Source organism: Sapajus apella, unplaced genomic scaffold (genome assembly GCF_009761245.1).
Source record: "Sapajus apella isolate SASKATOON/1434 unplaced genomic scaffold, GSC_monkey_1.0 scaffold48, whole genome shotgun sequence".
NCBI classification, from domain to species: domain Eukaryota; kingdom Metazoa; phylum Chordata; class Mammalia; order Primates; family Cebidae; genus Sapajus; species Sapajus apella.
Window position 1 is genome coordinate 6,236,059 of NW_022436988.1, and position 24,916 is coordinate 6,260,974.

General features: G+C 52.2%; 2 protein-coding genes and 1 long non-coding RNA gene across 3 annotated transcripts in view; 1 reads left to right on the forward strand and 2 right to left on the reverse strand.

Annotated features, from left to right (window-relative positions):
- MXRA7 (matrix remodeling associated 7) overlaps window positions 1–18,007 on the forward strand; it is a 30,435-nt gene extending 12,428 nt beyond the window's left edge. Inside the window, exons 3-5 of the mRNA XM_032241563.1 lie at window positions 6,888–6,951; window positions 9,841–9,934; window positions 17,786–18,007. Coding sequence (XP_032097454.1) covers window positions 6,888–6,951; window positions 9,841–9,934; window positions 17,786–17,900 — 273 coding nt within the window. The 3' untranslated portion in view covers window positions 17,901–18,007. The remainder of the gene's footprint in view (window positions 1–6,887; window positions 6,952–9,840; window positions 9,935–17,785) is intronic.
- Window positions 8,699–13,014, reverse strand: LOC116525607. Its single transcript, XM_032241564.1, has 3 exons — window positions 10,288–13,014; window positions 9,457–9,671; window positions 8,699–9,074 (listed from the first exon to the last, which is right to left on the reverse strand). Exons 1-3 carry the CDS (start codon window positions 10,354–10,356, stop codon window positions 8,870–8,872), a joined length of 489 nt encoding a protein of 162 aa, XP_032097455.1. The 5' UTR covers window positions 10,357–13,014; the 3' UTR covers window positions 8,699–8,869.
- A 4,823-nt stretch (window positions 18,008–22,830) lies between the features above and the next one.
- On the reverse strand, window positions 22,831–23,835 carry LOC116525608. The gene is made up of 2 exons (XR_004257752.1): window positions 23,129–23,835; window positions 22,831–22,971 (listed from the first exon to the last, which is right to left on the reverse strand). It is a non-coding gene; the product is annotated as an uncharacterized LOC116525608 (long non-coding RNA).
- Between the last annotated feature and the right edge of the window lie 1,081 nt (window positions 23,836–24,916).

The window sequence follows — 24,916 nt, forward strand, 5'->3', positions numbered from 1 at the left end:
CTCAGCCTATGAATTGGGGCGTGGAACGCGGCTCAGCCCATGAGCCGAGCAGCCTGAACACTCCCGGAACCAAGGACATCAACAGGAACTCCGCAGCGATGATGGCCTTGGGTGAGGTTTGAGTCAGCCCTGGAGCAGCTGCTCTGTTCCATTTCCTTTAAGACCCCAGGAAGAATCACCTGCCTGCTCTGTTGGGTTTGTGCCACCTCCAGGAATGGCTCTGACCGTGCTCAGCATGGCACGCTGCCTGGCTCGCTGCACCGTCACTGATTCATTCAACACTGAGCGGAAGGCCAGATGCCTTTCGCATCGCAGCTCGGGCCTTTACCATCTCTCCCCTGAGCTCCGCACCCTCTCCTCACAGTTCCTCCTGCTGCTTCTCTTGCTGCTCTCTCCATCCTCCCACCACCTCAGCCCCCCAAGTGCAGCTCTCGTTCTGTTTGTCCCTGTTTATTTTTTTTTCATTAAAAAAATTTGTTTTAATACCTGTTTATCTTTTATTTATTTTTTAGAGACAGGGTCTCCCTCTGTCACTCAGTTGGGAGTGCAGTAGCACCACGATAGCTCACTGTAGCCTCAAACTCCTGGACTCAAGCGATCCTCCCATCTCAGCCTCCCAAGTAGCTGGGACCACAAGCACATGCCACTACCCCTGGCTAATTTGTTAATTTTTTGTACAGATGAGGGTCTCACTTCATTGCCCAGGTTGGTCTCGAACTCCTGGCCTCAAGTGATCCTCCCACCTAGGCCTCCCACAGTACTGGGATTACAGGTGTTAGCCACTGCACCTGGCCTTGTTTGTCCCTTTTTGAAAGCTTCAGGTGGCTTCTCACTTCCTGAAGAATGAAACCAAATGCTTTAGTGTCCTGTATACAACCCCTGTGGTTGCAGACCCTGCGTCTCTGCATACTACTTCTGTCTTTCTTTCCCTTTTTTTTTTGAGACAGAATTTCGCTCTGTCACCCAGGCTGGAGTGCAATGGCACAATTTCGGCTCATTGCAACCACCACCTCCCAGGTTCAGGTGATTCTCCTGCCTCAGCCTCTGAGTAGCTGGGATTACAGGCACCCACCACCATGCCTGGCTAATTTTTGTATTTTTAGTAGAAAAAGGGATTCACCATGTTGGTCAGGCTGGTCTTGAACTCCTGACCTCAGGTGATCTGCCTGCCTCGGCCTCCCAAAGTGCTGGGATTACAGGCGTGAGCCACTGCATGCCGCCTGGTGTTTTACTTTTTAAAAAAATAATGGGGGCTGGGCTCAGTGACTCACACCTATAATCCCAGCACTTTGGGAGGCCGAGGCAGGCAGATCCCTTGGGCCCAGGAGTTCAAGACCAGCCTGGGCAACATGGCAAAACCTATTACAAAAATACACAAATTACCCAAGCCTCGTGGCCCATGTCTGTAGTCCCAGGTGATAGGGTGGCTGTGGTGGGAGGGTTGATGGAGCCTGTAAGGTCAAGGCCGAGGTGAGCTGAGATCGCACCACTGTACGCCGGCCTGGATGACAGTAAGACCCTGTCTCAATAATAACAGTAGTAACCATTGGAATTCATTCTATTATCATTAGCATGTTCTCTAAAAGCTGAACAAATTACCCAGATAAAAGTGGGGATGTTATTTTCAGTAGAAGCCCAGGTGTGAGGCCCTGGGATGTCTCCATGGGGAGCAGTTTGATAACCACTTTAAAAAAACGTTCCGGCCAGGCTCGATGGCTCATGTCTGTAATCCCAGCACTTGGGGAGGCCGAGGCAGGTGGATCACGACATCAAGAGATCGAGACCATCATGGCCAAGATGATGAAACCCCATTTCTACTAAAAATACAAAAATTAGCCAGGCATGGTGGCACACACCTGTAATCCCAGCTACTCGGGAGGCTGAGACAGGAGAATCTCTTGAACCCGGGAGGCAGAGGTTGCAGTGAGCCAATATTATGCCATTGCATTCCAGCCTGGGCAACAAGAGTGAAACTCAGTCTCAAAAGAAAAAAAAAAAAAAAAAAATCAGACTTCCAAACTCAAGTATAATTTGATTTTTTTCTTTTTCTTTTCTTTTCTTTTTTTCTTTCTTTTTTAAAGACGGGGCTTCACCATGTTGGTCAGGCTGGTCTTGAACTCTCAACCTCAGGTGATCTACCTGCCTTGGCCTCCAAAGTGCTTGGATTACAGGCGTGAGCCACGTCGCCCGGTCTTCTTTTATTTTTGAGACAGGGTCTTATTCTTTTGCCCAGGCTGGAGTGCAGTGGCACATCCATGACTTACTACAGCCTCAGCCTCAGGCTCAAGTGACCCTCCTGCCTTGGCCTCCCAAAGTGCTGTGATTACAGGTGTGAGCCACTGTGCCTGGCCCAAAATCTAAACGTATAGTAGCCTCTCTGCTCAGGAGGGCTCGGGCAGGTCACCTGACACCAGGTCCTTTGGGGATATGGGTCTGCCCCGGCTCATGGACTCCTCACCCTGGATTGCAATGATCTGTTTGTGTGTTTTTCCTACTGGACCACGAGCTCCTTGAGGCAGGGACTGTGCTCATTTTTGCTCTTGTTTTTCATTTAATCTTTGTGTCCCTTGCACATAATAGAAGAACTGGCCTCCTGTCTATTCTTGGTATTGGCTTATTTCTGGGGCCCTGCCCTGAATAAGTCAATGGCCATTTGTCTGTCATGAAAGAGAGACACCAGCCATGAGAAAAACAACTGTTTTTCTGTCCATGCACACAGCACTCCACAGAACCCTTCACTTCTGATACCAAATACGCAGCCAGCCCCCCCTACAACCAATGAGTTCTCCAGATACCAAGTGGGTGTCCTCCAATTCAACTCTGACACTAATGGGCCCAGTCCGCAGACTGCCCCCCACTTCAGAGGCCAATCACAAGTATCGGGTCCCCTGGTTACCTACACTTTGGTCCTACTTGGCTGCAAATCGAGGGTTCCACGAACCCCTCCTCCAATCCAGTTCAGTAATTTGCTATGGCATCTCACAGAGCTCAGGGAAACACTTCTGTTAACTGGTTTATTAAAGGAAATGATAGGCTGGGTGCAGTGGCTCACACCTGTAATCCCAGCACTTTGGGAGGCCGAGGCAGGCAGATCACGAGGTCAGGAGTTCGAGACCAGCCTGACCAACAGGGTGAAAACCCCATCTCTACTAAAAATACAAAAATTAGCTGGGCATGGTGGCGTACACCTGTAATCCCAGCTACTTAGGAGACTGAGACAGGATAATTGCTTGAACCTGGGAGGGGAGGTTGCAGTGAGCCAAGATCTCGCCATTGCACTACAGCATGGGCAACAGAGCAAGACTTCATCCCAAAAAAAAAAGAAGGGAAATGATAAAAGTTTCTGTTCCCACGGAGTTGGAACTCACCACCTCTGCGCACGGGAATGCATTCAGCCTGGAAGCTCTCCCAGCCCTGTGCTGTAGGGATGCTGATGGAGGCCTTCTCATATAGGTGTCGTTAGTTCTTAATTTGATCTCCAGCTCCTCTCTAGTCTGTGGAAGCAGCTGGGGGGTGGTGAGGCTGAAAGTTCCAAGTTTCTCACTGCAGCTTGACCTCTCTGTTGACCAGCCCACCCAGGAGTCACCTCATTAGAACAAAAGACACTCCTATCACCCAGGAAATTCCAACGGATTTAGGAGCTCTGTGCCAGGGACTGGGATCAAAACCAAATGTTAGACAAAACATGCTCCTACCACCCTTATAACTTAGGAAATTTCTAAGGATTTAGGAGCTCAGTGTCAGGGCTGTGCATGGTGTCACACACCTGTGATCCCAGCTACTCCAGAGGTTGAGGCAGGAAGATGGCTTGAGCCCTGGAGGTCAACACTGCAATGAGCTGTGACTACACCAGTGCACTCCAGCCTGGGCGGTAGGGCAAGACCGTCTCTCAGAATAAACCCCCAAAACTCTGTGTCAAGAACTGGGGGCAGAAACGAAAGAGGTTGATTGATTGATTTAGGATGTTACAGTCATTCTTTCCACTTTTTTTTTCTAAGTGATCTTCCTGCCTCAGCCTCCTGAGTAGGTGGGATCACAGGTACGTGCCACCATACCTGGCTAATTTTTAAATTTTTAGTAGAGGCGAGGTGTGCACTGTTGCCAGGCTGGTCTCCAACTTCTGGACTCAAGTAACCCTCCCACCTCGGCCTCCCAAAGTGCTGAGATTACAGGCGTGAGCCACCAGGCCTGGCCTCTTGCTTTTTCTTTTTTTTTTTCCTTTATCTTTTTTGGCATATAGAAGAAAATAAAGAAAAATTAGGATCTTTGGATCTCACTGTCTAAGGACCCCATTAGCATTTAAAAATATATTCAGACTAATTCATGCATATTAATAGAAAGTCCAAATTATACTGAAATGCATAAGATGGAAAGGAAAAGCTGCCCCCCAATCTCCTCTCCCAAGAGGTAGCCACTGCTGACAGTTTCTCGTGGGCCTTTCCACAAAACAAACCTTTTCTCTGCATTTTTAAGCACATGCGTGCACTTCCACTTTGCCATTTACAGCAAGATGATTGCGCTGCTCATGTGGGGCTGCTGCTTGCAATTTTCCCTCCATTTATCTTGATGCATTTTTCACATCAGTACCTATCAACGCCTCCTTTTTTTGTTGTTGTTTTTTTAAGATGGAATCTCACTCTGTCACCCAGGCTGGAGCGCAGTGGCAGGCACAATCTCAGCTCACTGCAACCTTTACCTCCTGGGTTCAAGCAACTCTCCTGCCTCAGCCTCCCGAGTAGCTAGGATTAAAGGCATCTGCCACAAAACCTGGCTAATTTTTTTTTGTATTTTTAGTAGAGACGGGGTTTTGCCATGTTGGCCAGGCTGGTCTCGAACTCTTGACCTCAGGTGATCCGCCTGCCTTGGCCTCCCAAAGTGCTGGGATTATAGGTGTGAGCCACTGAGCCTGGCCGACGCCTCCTTTTGAATGCAATGTGGCATAGTAACACACTCTGCAGTCTATTTAATCAGTCAGTATTTTGGCGAACATGTTAACCAAGTATATTTAGCTATAACATGTTTAACTCAATAAACATTTAGTTGATTCCAGTTCTGTCTTTTCAACTGAACACTACGAGAGTCACTATGTAAAAATCCTTGGCAGGACATGGTGGCTTACGCCTGTAATCCCAGCACTTTGGGAGGCCAAGGCGGGTGCATCACCCAAGGTCAGGAGTTCTAGGCCAGCCTGACCAACACAGAGAAACCCCATCTCTACTAAAAATACAAAAATTAGATGGCGTGGTTGCAGGAAACTGTAATCCCAGCCAGTCAGAGGCAGGAGAATCGCTTGAACTCGGGAGGTGGAGGTTGCAGTGAGCCGAGGTCGCGCCATTGCGCTCCAGCCTGGGCAACAAGAGCAAAACTCTGCCTCAAAACAGTAAATGAATTAAATTAAACTTAAAAAAAAATCCTGATGGACATTTCTCCAGCCTGGAGCAGATTCTTAGAAGTGGGTTTTCTATGTCAAATGGAATGGCTCCTCTCCTGCCTCATGAAGAGGCCTGCCTACCCCCACCTCAGCCACGAAGAGACTTTGCTGTGCAAAGTCTGGGACCTGTCAGGACACCTAAGCATCACTTCGGCACAGACAGCGCTGAGTCTCTGTGTACAAACCGCTAAGTGGGGAAGAGACCCTGTTGCCCGCCCAGCTCCTCCCAGGCGGCGTTTTGTGTAGTCAAGAAAGTCACTCAGACCAGGTGCGGTGTCTCATGCCGGTAACCCCAACACTTTGGGAGATCGGAGTGGGTGGATCACCTGAGGTCAGGAGTTCAAGACCAACATGGTGAAATCCCATTCTCTACTAAAAATACAAAAAAATTAGCGTGGCTCGGGTGGTAGGCATCTGTAATCCTAGCTACTCGGGAGGCTGAGGGAGGATAATTGCTTGAACCCAGGAGGTGGAGGTTGCAGTGAGCCGTGATCGCGGCACTGCACTCCAGCCTGGGCAACAAGAGCAAAAACTCTGTCTCAAAAAAACCCACAAAACAAAAGTCACTCAGAGGAACTCAAGGCCCCTCTGGGTTTGCCACTTCTGACCCACCATGGGGCTTGTAGAAACTGCCTCCCAGCACAGCTCAATGTTTTGTTAGGGACCGCGCCTCCCCCACCACCCAGCCCTGACCCAGCTGCTGACACTGGCTGGGCTCCATGGGATCAGCTGGGGCTGCTCATTCATTCATTTCCACGTCTACCCTCTGGGCTTCCAAGTTCAGGTTCCTGGGACCCCATGTCCCCTCCCCACGACCTTCAATCCCACAGAGCCCATGGGCACGGCACGTCGCTCTCATCCTCTGGCATTCCCGCAAGCTGAAGTCACTCCTTCCTTCCACCAAGGCCATCCCGGGCCATTCCTCCAGTCATCTGTTTATTGTGTCTGTGTGGGAAAGGACTGGCTGAAGAGGTGGAGCTCCAATTTTGGGAACACGGACACTGAGATAGTTGGGATGGAAAACAGCATAGGAGGAAGCAAAGCCTGAGGCAGCAGTGGCCGTGTTGCCCGCCCCGGTCCCAGGTGCCCCAGCCAGCTTTGCTCTTGCACCCTTTGCCTACTCATGGCAGCGAGGCAGTGGGAGTCCTGTGCCCGCTTCTCCAAACGGCACGCGGATGCCTTGACAGGCACCGACCTGGGAAAGGCCAAGGCCGAGGGCGTGGGGTACACAGTCAAGAACACGCCTCAGCTCCGCATTTGTGAGCCGAGTCACCTTGGCCCAGCATTTGCACACAGACCCCGCCTGCTGGTTGACGGCGACCACAGGGCAGGCGCTACCACAGGGCATGCACCTTCAAGGCCCTCCTCTGTTTCTGTCTCCCCTACCTTCTGCCCACCCACCACTTCCCGTCACCCACTCTCTGCCAAGGGCACTGACCCTGTCCTTGTCTTGCAGGAAGAGGAGCAGGACTTGGATGGAGAGAAGGGCCCATCGTCAGCAGGGCCTGAGGAGGAGGACGGTGAGTGGGACCTCTGCGCTCATGAGGGGGCCTGACCATGTCGGGGTGGCCTGTGCCCTGCTGGGGATCCCAGGAGCTGGGGTTTGAGTGCCAAGGGGAGGGGTGGGGTGAGTCAGTGGTCTGAGGAGCACTGGGAGGTGGAGTCTGGCGCCGTGGATGTCCCCCCTCCCTGACCCCCCCCTTGCACTTTGGGGCTTGGCTTTCCCATCCCAGGGGACCCCTCTTGGGAACACACTACGCACCCTGCCCGGCTCTGTCCTGCGCGGCCTCCCAACTCTCCTCTTGTGACCATCTGTACATTCCACGTTCCTCTCCAAACACCTCTGACCTATTTTACCGACGAAAACCACTCAAAAGGCCTCACCCGTGCCTTCTTCAGAATGAAGGCCCTGGAGGGGACACGCCTGCTTTCCGAGCAGCTCTGGCTGACTGGCCACATGCCCCAGCCATGAGACTGAGAGGAGAAAGGGAGCGGCCGAGAACCGGGAGACACTGCCAGGTCCGACCCGGCTGGGACAGACAGAGGCAGAGCAAAACGCAGAGTGGCTTCTGCGGAGTCCGTCCACTTATTTCTCTAAAAAGGAAAGTGGAGCCAGACCTGCAAGATCTTGGCGTTTGTCGCCTCTGTTCGGCAAGGACAGGGAGGACTTAGTGCTTCTGCAGTTTTGTATATGTTTGAAATATTTCATAATTTTAAAACAGCAAGACTGTTGCTGTGACCTTAAGTCGGCTGCTGGCAGGAGCAGTGGAAAGAGAGGGTTTCAGGAATGCAGGAAGCAGCTCCTGCGGGCAGGCAGGGCTGGCGTACACAGCTTCCCTGAGGAGGGCCTCGTTTCCATCCGCGTAGCCTGGAGCAAGCAGGCGAGGAGACTGAAGCTTGCGTGTAGGCAGCAGGCCACGGGGGGGACATTAGTCCCTTACCAGAAAGGACCCTTGCTCCCTGCTTTTGCGGACTCACTGCAGCCATGGCCCTGGCATCTGGCCCTGCCACATGGCCCAAGAGAGCTGAAGGGATGTGGGGATCCTGTTAGTGACCTGGGAACAGGGAAGGGAGGCCTCTTGGCAAGGACAAGGAGGGAGGCTCACAGATCCCACTCCCTGGCATGGCTGCCAGAGGGCACAGCCCCCAGCGCTGTCACCAGCCTCCCTCCTCATCTGAGCCGCTGCCCCTGAATGTCCCCTACCCCAGCTCCTCCTGCCGTCTTAGCCTCCTGCCATCTCTAGCAAGGCCGGGAAAGGAAAGGTTTATGGCTCCAGCTGTTGGAAGAATGCGTGCGCAGCCCTCAGCCCCTCTGCGGTGCCAGGCAGCCTCAGTGGCTAATTGATTAGTGTCGCCGAAATGACATCCCTGAGCGACTCGGTGGATTCTCAGGAGACTAGAGAAAGAAGCCTCTCCACCCCTTGGGGCTCTCACATAGAACCCTCCTGGCCTGGCAAAATTGGATGCACCCGTGTGGCCTGGTGACTGCATGTGATTGACCGAAATCCTTTTCAAATCGTTGTTCTGTCTGGCTCAGAAAACAAACTAATCAGACTTGCCCCATAAACTGAAACCTAAGACTGGCAGGATTTTTTAATATTTTCTTTTCTTTTTTTAGACACTGGAGTCTCACTCTGTTGCCCAGGCTGGAGTGCAGTGGCGTGATCTCAGCTCACTGCAGTCTCTGTTTCCCAAGTTCAAGCAATTCTCCTGCCTTAGCCTCCTGAGTAGCTGGGATTACAGGCGTGTGCCACACACCCAGCTAATTTTTGTATTTTTGTAGAGACAGGGTTTCACCATGTTGCCCAGGCTGGTCTCGAACTCCTGGCCTCAAGTGAACCACCACAACCAACCAAATGTTTGGGTTTTGAATTCGAATCTAGAACCTTCTTCCTTTCGCCCTGAGAGCCCCCCGCCTGCCCATCGGTCCACATCAGCTTATCTGGTAGCATGAGGGCTGAAGCTAGAGGGGAGGGGCCTGGCTTTTTGGGCTATTGGACAGGATGTTGGGGACAGAGGGCAGCGCTTCCAGAACAGCAGCTGAGGATCTCTCTGTGCCTCCCTCACTGGTCCTTTAGTTAGCGGAGGTTGATAAGAAGCCAGCAGCTCTGCCCTGGGCTGGCCTAAGGCATTGCCTGATAACCTGCTGGATTGAGGAACCAAGAGGGTGCTCCCCGATGGGGCTTCTCCCCTCCAGAAGCTCAGCTCTTCTCACCATGGCTCATGTGCCTGGAACCTGTGTCCACTCCAGGGCACAGGTCTGGCTTCCTCTGTGCCCTCCCACCCCATGTGCCCTCTTCAGGCCTCGAGATCTGTCCCTTTTTTGCAGGCAGCAGTGGGATGTCTGCCCTCAGGGACTAGCAAATTGGGCTATGCCTCTTCAGCAATACACACATCAAACTCACTCTGGCAAATCCTGGATCCCTGGCCTGGCCACGCTGGGCTGCGTGGATGCATGTTTTCAGATTTCCAATAGCCTCGGGGGGCGGGGGGCTGACATGAGCCTCCTGGGCTGCAGGGCCTACCTCCCCAAGCCCAGGCAGACGCGGTGTGTGTCCCGAGATGCGCTGTGCTCTGCCAGAGCTGTCGCCTCTGAGCTCAGCAGCCGGGACCCGCTGGGCAGGGCCAGGGCAGGCAGAGTGCTGCAGATGCCGGGAGGGACGGGCATCTGGAGACAGGCGTGGGCTAGGTGCGGGACTGCTTTCTCTCTGGCTGTCTCATTGTAGGATTTAAGGGAACGCTATGGAATGAGAAGGGGTGTAGGCGCTGGGGTGCGAAAATGTCTCTGACAGCCGGATGTGGCCTCTGCCTGAGGTGTCCTTTTTAAACCTACGGAAAGCGGGGGCGGGGTTTGTGGGGACCCAGCTTCTATAGCGCTCCCTAGCACTGACCTGGCCCCCTCTCCGCAGGAGAAGGCTTCTCCTTCAAATATAGCCCGGGGAAGCTGAGGGGAAACCAGTACAAGAAGATGATGACCAAAGAAGAGCTGGAGGAGGAGCAGAGGTAGGCTGCAGCCCCTTTGCGGGCGCCGGGCGGGCTCCCAGGGCTGGGGGTGCCCCCCTGAGCCCTTCATGCTCCTGCCGCTTGGCAGAAGGGCCCAGAAAGGAGGTGGGGCTCCTACAGTAAGCTCCGCCCAACCAACACCCCACCTTCCCAGTTTAGGGGTTCTTTCTTGTCCTGGTCAGCCAGGCTCGCATGCCCCTGGAACCCCTCCCTAAAACTGACCAGGGGGAGGCCACTGGTGATGGGGGACACAGCCCATTTACTGCATCCCACACCCCTCCACACCCCACTGCCCTCATCTAAAGAAATGAGATGCCAGGAAAGAGCCTGGAGCAGACCCAGCTGTCACTCACACATGGAGTCCCCAGCAGAGCCGACTTCTCAGTTTCTCCGGGACACAGCAGATTCCTGGTGTTCATCATTCTGTGGCCTCCCAGGCTGGCACCTGCAGCAGCGCCTTGTAGCTCCGGGCGGTGCGCCTGTGGCTTCCCGTTGTTGGAATTGGGCTCCCCCTTCCCATCTGGACACCCCCTGCTCAGCCGCTGGGCGCTGGGTGGGAAGGGGTGCGCTGGGCGCAGTGGGGAAGATGGGGGCGCCTCAGCAGAGGCACAGTCACGTGCACCAGGCCCAGAAGGCTTCTGGTACTCACATCGCTGCCCTTCTGCAGCGTGGCCTGGACTCCTTTATTTAAGGCAGAAGTCTAGGTGGTGGTTGTGCCATTTTCCCAGCCTGGCAACCCAGAGCAGCTCATGGGAATCACCCCCTACTCGTCAGCAGAAGCAAGCAGTCTAGGGTCCGAGCGGAAGAGGAGGTTTATGATTTCCGAATCAGAACTCAACCGCCCTTTCATGACTGCATGCCAGGCCAGCCAGCAGGCGGCCCTCTAGCCTCAGAGCTGCTCTGCCGGTGACAGGCCCTGTCTCCCTGCCCGGTGCTGGCATCAGCTCTCTCGACCCTGAGCAGGAAAGTGCTTCTCCCTGGGTGGTTGGGGGCGGCAGTGTAAGCACAGCCAGGAGGAAGACCCTAGCAGGAGCCCTGGGTCCTCAGGTGCTAAGGATGCTGCCTCTTGGCATGACCAGGTTTGCTGCATTTATATTTCAGGATTGAGCTGACCTCTGACCTCACTTCCCTGTAGCAAGTTCCTTAGGTCCTGAGCCACACATATTCTTGCAAATCCTTTTGGTAAGGACACTGATTTCTTAGACTAGTGGTGCTCCCCTCCTACTGTGTGCTAACATGCCCCCAACACAACTGACCGGCCTCAACCTCCCCTCCTCCATTGCCTTCATAACCGATTCATACATTTTCCACCTGTGCCCTCCTCATTCTTCTCAAGCACCAGGAATCACTGGCAGAAAAGCCCCCGTCCGGGGGCAGAGGTTCTTGGAGGGGCGTTAAGTCCCTGAGTTCCTGGAGGGGCCCAATGGGCCAGCAGGTTGGGGTGCTAGTGCCCCTCGGAGGCTGGGGGCACTGTCACCCTGGGAACTCAGGCTTCGGGAATGTGGATGTCATCACCCTGTGGCCTTGTCAGGTCTGACCCTGAGAAAGTGAGGCAGCTTCTGCACAGTGCCCAGCAGATACCCTGACAGCGGTCTGTGCTCCCAAGCTGTGGGACAGGCAGGTTCTTAGGATCAGGGCAAGGGTTGGCAGACGATGGCCGGGCCACACCTGATCCCCCGCCTGGCTGTGTCAACCCAGCGTGGCAGGAACAACAGGAACACCACACTCACCCATTTTTCTGTGGTCTGTGCCCCTTCACGCCACACTGGCTGAGGTGAGTCACTGCAGCAGAGACCACACTGCCTTCCCAAATCTAAATAGTATCTGGCCCATTGCAGAAAAAGGTTGCGGTCCCTGGACACAGGCTAGAGGGGCTGGACACACCTGCCAGCCCTTGAAGGTCCCTGGGGACAGAGGTTGCTCAAACAGATGGATCTGGAGGGCCTCTTAGGACAGGAAAGACCAGGCCTCAGGCTGGGGGTGAATCTGCCACTGCCACCCACGTCCGGAGCTGGGACCTTGGCAAAGGGGAGGGAAAATCCCTTCCCCTTAAGAGAGTAGACCCCCCTGCTACCCATCCTTCCCCACTAGATCTTCGGAGGTCTCTAGACCACCAACCCACCCTTGGCTGTTCCGTGGGATGGAGGCCCAAGGTGCTGCTCTTGGGATGAGGGAAGAGTCCCTGACTCCTCTGCACCCTGCAGTTACCACCTGGTGCCCTGAATTGAGAGGAGGGGCTGGAGGACTTCATGGGGCGGGACTGGAGTTCACGTTCATTCCCATCACTGCCCAGCCCGCTTGCTCCCTGTGGCTCCCAGGCATGCTGGCGGCATCTGCTTGCTCCCCCCCACCTCTGCCCCCTGCACGTGGCTGCCCCTCGAGGCACTGCGTGGGGTCCCCGCGGCACCACACCACGCTGTCCTCACATGGTGATGCTTGGGGTTGCAGAGGCTGGTCAGTTTGGCTTTTCATCTTCAGCATGGGGGTTCCCATGGTGGTGGGGAACGCTGGCAGCTGTGAGACAGTTCCGGTCCCAGTGAGTCCAGGGAACCGCCCTAGAATCATCATTATAAAAATAACATGCATGTTATTATCAAATCACTAAAACCACAGGCCAGCTAGCAGGGTGCTCTCTCTCTGCCTGTCAGGTTCTGCCCCCCCAGGCTCCGTGCCTCTGATTCCTTTTCCAGCTCTCGGGGTCCACAGTCAAGTTGCAGCTAAACGCTGCATGTCCCCCACCTGTAAATTCACTAGCTCAGCCAACAGACCTGCAGCTACAACCGGAAGCTTTGGTGTTGCTGGTTCCAGCAGTCCCCAGGGGCCTCAGTTCACAGGCTTTGATGACAATTAGGAAGTGGGACTGGAAGTGGGAGGCCCCAAATTAGTTGCCCCGACATGCTGAACTGGGCAGTCTCATCCTTAAACTACTCACTGATCAAATTCCTTCTGCCTGGGGGCAAAAAGCGGTCAGGTCCATACATCAGAGGCAGCTGCTGCTAAGATCCTGCTTTGCGCCTCAGCTCTCCCCTCAGGCCAGGCGTTCATATGCTTCATGCCTCTGGGGGCCTCCCTGGGTTCCGCTGAAGCTGCTGTGGGAGGTGCCACCTCCAGTTTCAGAGTGTGGCTACAACAGTGGCCTTGCAGGCTGGTAACAGCTCTCCAGAGCAAGAGGCCGCCTCCTCCCCAGAGCTAGGGAAGCTGACAGGGCTTGGCTGACCTTGCTGCTTGGTAGGAAAAAAAAAAAAAAAAGCCCCGGCTAGGCTGGGTGAGGTGGCTCACGCTTGTAGTCCCAGCACTTTGGGAGGCCAAGGCGAGTGGATCATGAGGTCAGGAGATCAAGACCATCCTGGCTAATATGGTGAAACCCCATCTCTACTAAAAAATACAAGAAATTAGCCGGGCATGGTGGCATGCTCCTGTAGTCCCAGCTACTCAGGAGGCTGAGGTAGGAGAATGGCTTGAACCTGGGAGGTGGAGGTTGCAGTGAGCCGAGATCGTCGGGCCCCTGCACTCCAGCCTGGGTGACACAGTGAGACTCCATCTCAAAAAAAAAAAAAAAATGGGGGCCAGACGCCATGGCTCACGCCATTAATCCCAGCACTTTGGGAGGCCAAGGAGTTCGATACCAGCCTGACCAACATGATGAAACCCCGTCTCTACTAAAAATGCAAAATTAGCTGGGTGTGGTGGCACATGCCTGTAATCCTAGCTACTTGGTTGGGAGGCAGAGGCAGAAGAATCGTTTGAACCCAGGAGGTGGAGGTTGCAGTGAGCCAAGTTTGCACCATTGCACTCCAGCCTGAGCAACAAGAGCGAAACATTGTCCAAAAAAAAAAAAAAAGAAAGAAAGAAAAAATAAAGAAAACACAAGAAAAGTAAAGAAAAGAAAAGGCACGTCTGTCAGCTCCTCTCCATCACTTCTTCCCACTTTCTGGTCTCAGAGGGAAAACAGAACCCAGCCTGTAGACTAGGCTGGCTCTGATAGGTCAGGACCCGTCCCTCCATTTGAGGTCTGCAGGGCTGTCTTGACTCCTCTGGAAATGGACAAGACTCTAGAGCTAGAGGGTGTTCGGCGGGGCGTGGTAAAACAGGGAAGGGGAAGAGGAGGAGGCCAAGGAACCATAGCTCAGGCTGGAAATGCCCGCGGGACTGTAACCACCAGGAGAGGGCGCCAGAGGGACAAGATCAGACTGCTGCGTTCTCTGCGGTCCCAGGGCTCGAAATGTGTCTTGGTTCATAAAAGATGGGCACACCATTGGCTCCGTCTGGAAGCACGCGTCCTAGGGTGCCAGGATCCCGCAAGGGGATGAAACTCAGCCAGCAGGAATGGAAAATTATCTAGGGTGATAGGAATATTGTCAGCACAACCTCACAACCAAAGATCAGAAAGGCCCTGGTAACTCAACTGCCGCAGTTCCTTTCTTAAGTACCCTGCAGAGGCTGAACAGGGTCTGTGGGCTGTCAGGTTCTGTGCGGGATCAAGGAGAGCTCTGCAAGCTCTGGCCAGCTTTGTGGCACAGACTCTCTTGCTGCAAATGATGAGAAGCAAATCAGCAGGGGTTTGAGAAACCGGAGTCTAGCGCAGCTTCTGCAATTCCAAACATTCTCCTTCCGTGTACCCATTTCTCCCTTTCCTCACCCATGGTACGTGTAGGATGGAATGAGTGAAATAAATTATCTTTTTCTCCCCATTTCTCTTTACAGAACTGAAGAATAACGAAGTTATCCTTAGCGTCCTCCTAAAGGCTTTTCCTTTTGGCATCTTAAAAGCTTGAGATAAAATGGAACCCCCAGAGAGGAGTCTGGGCAGGCTCCCAGGGTGCATGCAGCCTCCATAAATGTGCTGAGCTCTAGACCCTCAATCAGGACTTGGCCCTGGGCTAGCAGGATCCCGGGAACACCTTTGGCCCTGCCCTGTGGCGAGATGTTCATGTCCATTTCTGTGGGTCACTTTGTTAAGCTGAAGGGTTTTAAGAGTTTGAGCTCAAACCTTGGACTTGGATCTTTCTTACCACCCAAACTTGCTATCCACACGCCCTGCACACCTTAGATAAAACGAACACTTTAAGAGCAGAGTACACTTTCACTCCAGTCCCCTCCTTTGCCCTCACTGAAGCCAAACCACAGAAGACTTTGAGGAATGAGAGACAAATGAGGTAGAGCTCACCTGTGCTCACCAGCTCCGTCAGCGTGGTCAGCCGGCCCCTGTCCCTGGTAACCCCACTTCTCTCTCTAGCTGGCTTGGTGGTTGGGGGTGAGACGCCATATTGATTACAGGGCAGTGAAGAACCAGTACCAGGTGTTGACTTGATCACTGCCCTTATTTTTCATCCAGAGGAATCTTGAATTCAGCCCTTTTATTGCTAAGACACCTTTTCAATGACGTTCTTACCAGCTCAGCCAAATCTCCACTCTGCTACAGCAAAAGCAATAATGTTTGCTTTAAAAAGATTTCTTGACTATGCCTTTTCTTAGAAAGTTTGATAGATTAGTTAGAACTTCAGATCATCAGACCAGGCTCAGATTCGTTTCTTGGAATTTTATATTTGACAATATTTATACTATACCAAGCTAATTTGCCGTTCCTAGGTTTGTAGGTTAAAATGTTTTTTTTTTTTTAAAGCAGTAGGTTTATAGAAAATTTGTTCATTTAATGGAAGGCTGGGAATGTCCAGCATCAATACCGATGGCATGCATTTCTGGTGGCCTTCTCATCTGGGCCTGCAACCTTAGATTCAGGGTTTAGGGGAGAACAGGCCACACGGCAGCAGCCACACAGTCATTGCCTTCAACACAGCGCCACGTGATGAACAGATGTACTCTTGTGTCCCCAAACAGCAACAGTCATGTCCTTGGCCAGGAGGGGATCTAACCGATACAATAGGTCATTGACTCCCTCCCAGTAGAGGTATCTAGGTTTGTCTGGAAACTCTGACCATGGTTTGTAGGCACCACACCTCATGTACTCCTGATGGCTTGGATCTCTGTATTCAGCCTTTGTTCAGTCCAATAAACTTTGAGTAGATGATCTCAATTACTGTGTGTTTTTTCAGTTTGTTTTAAAAACAAATCCTTTTGAATCCATTACGGTTTGACCTCGCTTTCATTTTGACGCCTCATACTCTGCAGCAGAGCACAGAAACACATCCCCCCTGTTAAAAATATGCAGTCACCACAGTTGTCAAAACCACGACATGATCTGTGTTCACTCAGGGATATATGGATTGTGCTTCCATCCACGGAGCTCGGCACGCCCTTTCTGTTCACAGGAATCCCTTTCTTTTCTTTTTTTGAGACAGGGGCTCTCTCTGTTGCCCAAGCTGGAGTGCAGTGGTGGAGTCACAGCTCACTGTAGCCTTGACCTCCTGGGCTTAAGTGATCCTCCTGTCTCAGCCTCCCAGGTAGCTGGGACTACAGGAGCTCACCACCACACTGGCTGATTGTTTTGTAAAGACAGGGTCTGACTGTGTTGCCCAGGCTGGTCTCGAATTCCTGGACTCAAGTGATCTTCCCACCTTGACCTCCTAAAGTGCTAGGATTACAGGCGTGAGCTGCTGCGCCTGACCCTTTTCCTACAGTAGGGCACAAAGCACACATCATAGGCTGCTGCTTCTCCAGACAGGAACTGACTGTAGACACAGCTTTCCCAGGGGACAAGGGAGTCTGGGAAGGGGGACTTCCGTATTTTAACTACTACATGCTGCTCTAGACAGAAAACTTTGCGGGATGGAAGATGCGGGGCTGGAGACAGGAGGGAAGGGTGAAACAAGGAATGTGGTAGGAAAAGTATGGGAGCAAAGGTGGAGACCACCCCTCCAGGCAGTGCCAGGGGCCCAGAGCTCTGCTGAGCTTTGCAGCTGCCAGACCTGTAATGTGCTTACGGCCGACCCAGCTGCAGGGTGGGGTGAGAGGGCTGACGCCCAGTGTGGTTTAGGTTCTCTGAAGGCACTGAGCCGTGGTGTGGCGTGGAGGGCAGGAACTGCAGAAACCAGAAGAGTGAGATGCAGCAGGATGCAGTGCCCAGCAGGCAGTGCCAAGGGCACCAGAGCAGAACAACATACGGCTCCCTGGGTTTGGCGGTGGCCTCGCCCCACCCTGAGGTGTTTGTGTTGCGGGAGTTGTCCTGTGCTGGTCAGATGGTGTGGCGGAGCCTCATAAAGATAATAAGACATTTATTATCCCAGCACACAGCCGGTGGGAAGCAAACATTAGGGCCAGTCTTCCTCTACACCCATTCCTTGGTAAAAGGGGCAGGGATGCTGCCTGCCAGAGGGTGTCTTTGTGCAAATTAGGAAAAGGCGTCCCCCGTTCTCCGGGCAGTGAAACCCCACAGGCTGCCCTTGCTCCTTTGCCAAGCGCCGTCTTGCACACATCTGTATTCTCCCCAGCTTCCCAGCTGATGATGCTTTTTCTTTCTCCATTTCGGCTCATTCCTCTCAACGAACGCTGTTTCTAACCTGCTTCATAGTACTACCTCAACCGCTTCATGGAGCCCATCTCTTCCTCATTACATCACTGTGGGATGTGCAGTCAATGATCAGATGAGACCCAACGGGAAACTGAGGCACAGCTTACCTAAGTGATACCTGGGTCCCCCAACCTCTCCTGCAAACCTGAGATTTAGAATTCCAGTTTTTAGAGCCCTCCAAAGCTGAGTGTGTCAGACCCAACCAACTCCTATGTTCTAAGTGGGTTTTGTTTATTTTCATTTTCTTCTAGTTCTGAAAAGCAACCGCTGTAACACAGGAGGGAGGGGAGTCCCACCTCCGCTGGCTGCACACAGGCTCTCTCTCTCTCTCTCTCCAGTGGGTTAGGAGCACCTTCTTCCTCTTTGTCCTTTCTTCTCGACAGAGTTCAGAAGGAACAGCTGGCTGCCATCTTCAAGCTCATGAAAGACAACAAGGAAACGTTTGGCGAGATGTCGGACGGCGACGTGCAGGAGCAGCTCCGGCTCTACGACATGTAGCTGTGTCCGCGGGATGCCCACGGCGGCCATGCCCCATGCCCTTGTCCTTCCCAGACTTCCGTAGGCCTAATTTTCCCTTATAAACATAGATGCAAGCGTACATTCTATACAGACTTGCCCAGTTCTTGCCATGTGTATATTACTTTACAGGAATCAAAATTGTTTTCTTCAGAGGAGAAAGTCCCTGATCCCTCTGGCTTCTGCTTGCTGGTGAGGGTTCGGCTGTTATGGGGCTCTGAGGCCCTCTCCTGATCCAATTTTTTTTTTTTTTTTTGAGATGGAGTCTCACTCTGTCATCCAGGCTGAAGTGTGGTGCAGTCTCGGCTCACTGCAACCTCCGCCTCCCAGGTTCAAGCCATTCTCCTGCCTCAGCCTCCCGAGTAGCTGGGTTTACAGGCATGAGGCATCACGCCCAGCTAATTTTTGTATTTTTCATAGAGATGGGATTTCACCATGTTGGCCAGGCTGATCTCCAACTTCCGACCTCAGGTGATCCACTCACCTTTGCCTCCCAAAGAGCTGGGATTACAGGCGTGAGCCACCTCACCTGGCCAACACTACACTCTTATTCTGCCTTGTGGAGATTTCTGGAAGTTTCTGTAACTGTAGGAAAGCAAGATGTAGGGGAGCATTCTTGTTTTGTTTTGTTTTGTTTGTTTTGCTTTGCTTTTTTAGAGACAGGGTCTCACTCTGTCACCCAGGCTGGAGTGCAGTAGTGCCATCATGGCTCACTGCAACCTTGACCTCCCAGGCTCTCAGAATCCTTCTGCCTCAGCCTAAGTAATTGGGACTACAGGTGTGCACCATGACACCCAGCTAAAGGGAAGCATTCTTTTATTTTACTTTATTTTTTGAGACAGGGTCTTACTCTGTCGCCCAGGCTGGAGTGCAGTGGCACAATCTCTGCTCACTGCAATCTATACCTTGTGAGTTCAAGCGATTCTCCTACCTCAGTATCCCGAGTACATGGGATTACAGGCATGCACCACCACACCCGGCTAATTTTTGTATTTTTAGAAGAGACAGGTTTTTGCAGTGTTGGCCAGGCTGGTCTCAAACTCCTGACCTCAGGTGATCCACCCACCTTGGCCTCCCAAAGGGCTGGGGTTACAGGTGTGAGCCACCATGCCCAGCCAGGAGCATTCTTTTAGCAAAAAGTCTAATTCAGAGACTCATCTTTTATCCTGGCACAAAATAATGGTACTAGAGGTAAGATCTGCCAGAATCTCTCACTTAAGCAGGCTACTTACTTTAAATATAATTAGGCAAGACTTTTTTTATTACTTGCCTAATTATATTAGAACTATGCTATACACTGTAGACAGAAGAAATAAAATAGACAACCTGGTCCCTACCTGTCAGCAGGTTAAAGGCCTTTTGAGAAGAAAGCCCATGTGCAGGGAAAGAGAACCTCACCAGAAAGCATTCAATAAAATGCCAAAGGGGCCTCAAAGAGCAGTGCCTGGGACAGCACAGCAGCTGTTCCGTCTTTGTGAGTGAACATACAGTGATGGGGACAACTGGGCCTTGCAGGTCCCATTTCTGATCAACCCACTGGCAGGACCATTCACAGATCTTGAGCAAACCGAGTATGGGAGGGTATGCTAGAGACAGAGCCTATGCAAGTTCTTATTTTTTGTTTGCTGAAATAAAGTTCAGTCAACACACTACCTTAAAAAACGTGGAGCGGTGACATTGTCCTGTCTCATGCTAGCCGTCGTGAGGTTACCTTCCTGCCACGGCCTCTGCTTACCTCTGCTTTTCAGGAGCCCCTCCCTGTTCCGCTCTGTGATCCCTTTTGCTTCTTTGCAGACCGTTCACTCTCTGTGTCTGTTGTTGGATCTAAATACGAGTGTTTTTCTTTTTGTGGTCAATGCTTTTTCCTTCTTAAAATTGTTTTAATCTGTTTTGTCAGAAGCATATAGCCATGTTATGATTGAAGAATTCTTTGTTCACTTGAGGTCAGGAGTTCGAGACCAACCTGGCCAACATGGTGAAACCTTGTCTCTACTAAAAATACAAAAATTAGCTGGCCGTGGTGGCGCATGCCTGTAATCCCAGCTACTGGGGAGACTGAGGCAGAAGAATCGCTTGAACCCAGAAGGCGACAATTGTAGTCAGCGAGATCACGCCACGGCAGTCCAGCCTGGGTGATAAAGCGAGATTCTGTCTCAAAAAAACAAAACAAAAAAAGAATTATTTATTCTCTGTCTCAGGTCCTAGGGACCCTTACATCAGCTAATCTGTCTGTCCCCCGCTAAATGCACGTCGGTGGGCAGGGAAGACTCGTAGGTGCCCTTATCCCTTCCCAGGCCATGCTGCAAAGCTCCTGTGGTTCCATTGCCCACTTTCTCCTTCCTCTTCTTTCTTTTCTGGGTCTTTCTTTTCTGATTATACCAAACAGGAAGGATTCATGTACTTGAGTCAAAATCCTCATGGCTATGGGAGAAGTAAACTGAAGGAACTTCTGTATACTTGTCCCAGCTAAGATGTTCTGACTGCAATGAACAGAAAACTCCGACTCAGCTGGCTTAAACAAGAGCAGGGCTCTCTCACATGAGAAGTCAAAAGTCAGAACAGCTCCAGACCCAGAACGGTCGGGACTCAAGCCACAGTTCTCTTAGCTGTCTTCCTCCTATTGTGGGCTTTCATTGGAGACTAGCATTCCTCATGGTGGCAAGATGGCTGCAGGAGTTCAGGTATCTCATCCAGAAGCAAGAAAAGGGCATCTCTTGCTTGCGTCTCTAGGCGTGAGAGAACTGGTTCAGGTGTCCCTGCCCCACATCTCTTCAGATCCCAATTGGCCAGAATATGGCATGTGCCCATGTTTCAGTCACAGGCAAGGAGATGGGACCACCATGATGGGCCTAGATCCCAGGAGCCTGGGGCTGGGTCCAGCATCTCCTTAAGACATGGCCACTTGAAGACAAGGTTACTGAATTTCACTGGGGATCTGTGATTAAAGGGAGCATGGGTGTTGGGGAGACACCTGCACTGCCTGAGTTTCCTATGAGGTCCAGGACAGGGCTTGATGGGCACTCGGAAGCCAGTGTCTGAAGTGCTCAGCATCCTCCTTTTCCTTGGTGGTGGGTGTCCACTGCCCAGGCCCCACCCCTGGCCTTGGACACTTCATGGAAATACTGCTGGTTTGCTCTGGTGTTGGGTAGCTCTTATCTATTCCCCATAAGTGCTGGCCTCTGTTGACACCATTTCTGCCACCTCATCTGAGATTGCTCTCATCAGCTCACAGATACTCAGTTCAGTGAATAAACCAAATCTAAGCCAAAAAGCATAAAGGAGGGCAGAAAGAAACAGCAGGGTGGGAGAAAGATCGCAAACACCAAGGGAAAGGCGCCTACATGGCAGGCATAGCTGAGCATCATCAGTATGTATGTCACTTCCGCCAAGAACCTAGAGCCACAGAGGCCTACAGAAGCCAATCCCAATGGAACTCTCTCTGGGTGTGGAGGTTGGGAGAAGCTAAAACACTCAGGTGCACAGAGCCTCTTTCCGGTGATGGGAACCAGTCCCAAAGCCTTTGCATCTCTCCCCTGCTCTCCCTCTATCACTCTGCTGAGGACCCTGCCCAGGCTGGCCTACCTACATGACACAAATAGCAGTGGCCTGTCACTCATCAGTATCTGCAGTTCTGTCTACCAAAGACTGCCTGCTAAAGACTTTTCAGGGCCTCCTTCCCTCCAAGTGTCCGTTGTACCTCCATCCAGAGAAGCAAAGAAATAACACACCACCACATCTAGCTAATTTTTTTGTATTTTTAGTCGAGACAGGGTTTCACCACGTTGGCCAGACTGGTCTCAAACTCTTGACCTCAGGCAGTCAGCCCACCTTGGCCTCCCAAAGTGCTGGGATTACAGAGGTAACACACTGTGCCAGGCCTTCGTCTCTACTTTTCACTGCAGAAGTGGCAGGTGAGGAGGTTTCCTACTTTAGAGGAGGTAGAAGTTATTTCCTTGCTTCTCTCCTCACAGCCTTGAGGGGGAGGTTGCAGCCAGCCTGACAGCAAATGCCTTGCCCAAGATTCCATCCTGTTCTGGGGCGGCCTACCTCCAAACCAAGTCACTATTGGGGTACAAAGTCCTGCCTTGTCTGCCAAAAGGACAGTGCTGATGGACCATTCCAGTTTTAGAGTTCCCAAAGAGACATCTTTTTGGAAAGGGGCAGGGTACCAGAAATCCTTCACCAGGCTATGGCATGGCCTCCGGTTTATATAAGTAACTTGAGACCCACCCAGCCAAGTATGCCTTTCTGGGTCTACTGTCGGGTTTCAGAACAGAAAGCCTTGCAAATTCCTATTACCACAATTTTTTTTTTTAAACTATTATTATTATCACCTTATTTTTCTTCTGGTGGAACTCCTCTAGGGCTTCTACCAGATTCTCCACCATTTTATGCTAACATTTTTATCAGTTTTGGTTTTATCGTTTCAGTGCTTCTTTTTGCTAAAGGTAGCAGCCTATATACATCATCTCTGGAGACAGACCACGCCATAGAAAATATTGCCACAGAGTCAGCTGGGTACCAGCCCGGATGTACCAGCTTGCTCAGTCATTCCCCCTCTCATGGATATCTGCATGGTTTCCAGTCTTGCAAATTCATATAATGCCGCTACACATAAAACTTTTGTGAGTAGGTTGTTTCATATTTGTGAAGGTTTACTTTCAGGATAGATTTTAGAGGTGGACTTCGAGTCAAAGGTAAATTTGCACTCCCCCCGCCCCAGCAATGCAGGACAGATCCGGTTCCTGTATTGTCCTTAACTGCGTACCTTGTTAAACTTTTGGATTTTTGACAACCTGATGGAACAGAAGCGTTAGCTCAGTGAGGTTTTCATTTGCATTCTTCTGATTATGAAAAAGGCTGAGCACACACTTAAATGTTTAGGGGCCTCTTGCATTTTTTTTTTTTTTCCGTAAAGTGTCCATTCATGTCTTGTCCCATTTTCTACTGAATACCATCCATTTAATCTCCGCTTTAGTTCACTGAGTTGCACACATTTCCAACGATCTCGGCGGTAATTTGGGCTCAGCGCGGTCGTTGTCCAACCCGGACCCTGCAAGGGGAGGGAGTGCCTTAACTAAGCTAACGAAAGGGAATCTGAGTCATTCCAGGTAAAGCCTACTAAAATCAGGTGGCTTTGTGAAAGCCAAAATACTAACTTTCAAAACACGAAAACATCCCCGAACCTCACCAGCAGCACTTCCACTTACGTGTTAATTATATCTACTGTGCCCGATTTACCCACTGTGAGGAACCAACGCACGGAGAAAACCACCCACCCGCGAACTGAACCAATCACTGCCAGAGCGCCTGTATCCCTCTGCGGCGCTTCAGTGGTTCAAGTACCTGCCAATCTGCCGCGAGGCCAAAGGCCTTGATTGCCATTGGGTATGACATCCTTCCATCTCCCCCACCTCAAGCCCGCCTCTCTCCGAGGGTGGAAAGCCCCGGATGTCCGGCCACACCCATGGTCTAGTTTCCTCAGTGATTGACAAGGGCAGTCGTCCACTGAAGAATGCGGCGCGGTCCAGGCTGCTCTGCCGGAGGCACTCGCCCTGCGCCTCAGCCGCAGGGGTTGTCGGGTAACTGTGGTGCAGCGTGTGTTAAGGCCGCCATGCTGGGGGTCCCTCTCGGCCCGGAGAGCGGCTCCCGGGCTGTCTAGGAGCCGGAACCGAGCGGAGCACGAGTGGACGGACCCGCAGCTGCCGCTGCTCTGCTCAAGCCGAAAGATTCGCCCCCGCAGTGAATCCCCGGCCGCATAGGACTGTGGCCTGGCGCGCGATGCCTGCACCAGGCTGGCTCCTGAATGCCCCTCCCGGGACAGGGCCCCAGATCCCGCATTCGCAACGTGGGCCTAGGGGACCTTTTTTATTTTTGAGACGACGGAGTCTCGCTTTGTCGCCCAGGTTGGAGTGCAGTGGCGCGATCTCTGCTCACTGCAGCCTCCGCCTCCCGGGTTCAAGCAGTTCTGTCTCAGCCTCCTGAGTAGCTAGGACTACAGGTGCGTGCCACCACGCCTGGCTAATTTTTGTATTTTTTGGCAGAGACAGGGTTTCACAATGTTGGCCAGGCGATCTGGAACTTCTGACCGCAAGTGATCTGTCAGCCTCGGCCTCCCAAAGTGTTGGGATTACAGGCGTGAGCCACCGTGCCCAGCCTGAGGGAGCATTTCATGAGCTCCATAAACAGTCATTGGGCCCCGAAGTGGGCCCTGGAATGCAAAGATGAGTTGGAACCAGTCCCTGCCCTGCGGAACACTCGCATCTCCACTTTCCTCCCGCGGACGCTCCGAGACTTGCCCTCAGGCAGACTCAGAGGGTGGCCTGGGGTTTCAGACCGCGGTACTGCAGCTGGACCCGAGGCACACGCACACCCCTTGCTTTTCGCAGTCCCCATTGTTCCAGGCCTAAGGTAAAAGCCAGCAGTTCCGTACACACCCAGCTCACATCCCACCGCGGTGTTCGGTACTGGGCTGACAAGCACACCTTCCCTCACCTGTGCTTGTCCTTTCAAGTCCTGCCCCAGGCACCAAAGCTGGGCTCTACCCCGGGCAGGCTGCGTGCATGTGGTGATCACATTGTTTGCTTTTCTCCACCCAATTGTGGCCCCTTGCAGTCTGCACACCCCAGGTGGCCTGAACCAATCTGGAATCTTTGGGCCTGAAGGCGGCCTGGGTCCTCTACAAGTGAAAATTCCTCAGACCAGCGTTGCTGAACTGTGTTAAATAACAGTCTGCAATCAGGGTTTTTGAAAGGCTCCCTTTTCTCACTCCTGTAAGTACTTTAATTACTTTTTGTGGCTCGCTAAGATGGGATAGGCTATGCTCTCAGGCTGTCAGACGTTCAGCCCCTTCAGTGGTTTATCACATTCACCCCGGGACTGCCATAGGTGATGTCTTTGGCTGTCTTTGTACTCGGCCTCAATGATACTGCAAAGTTAAATCTCACAAGAGGAGGCACCTGGCAAGAGGAATAAAATTAAGAAAATTGTTCGAGAAA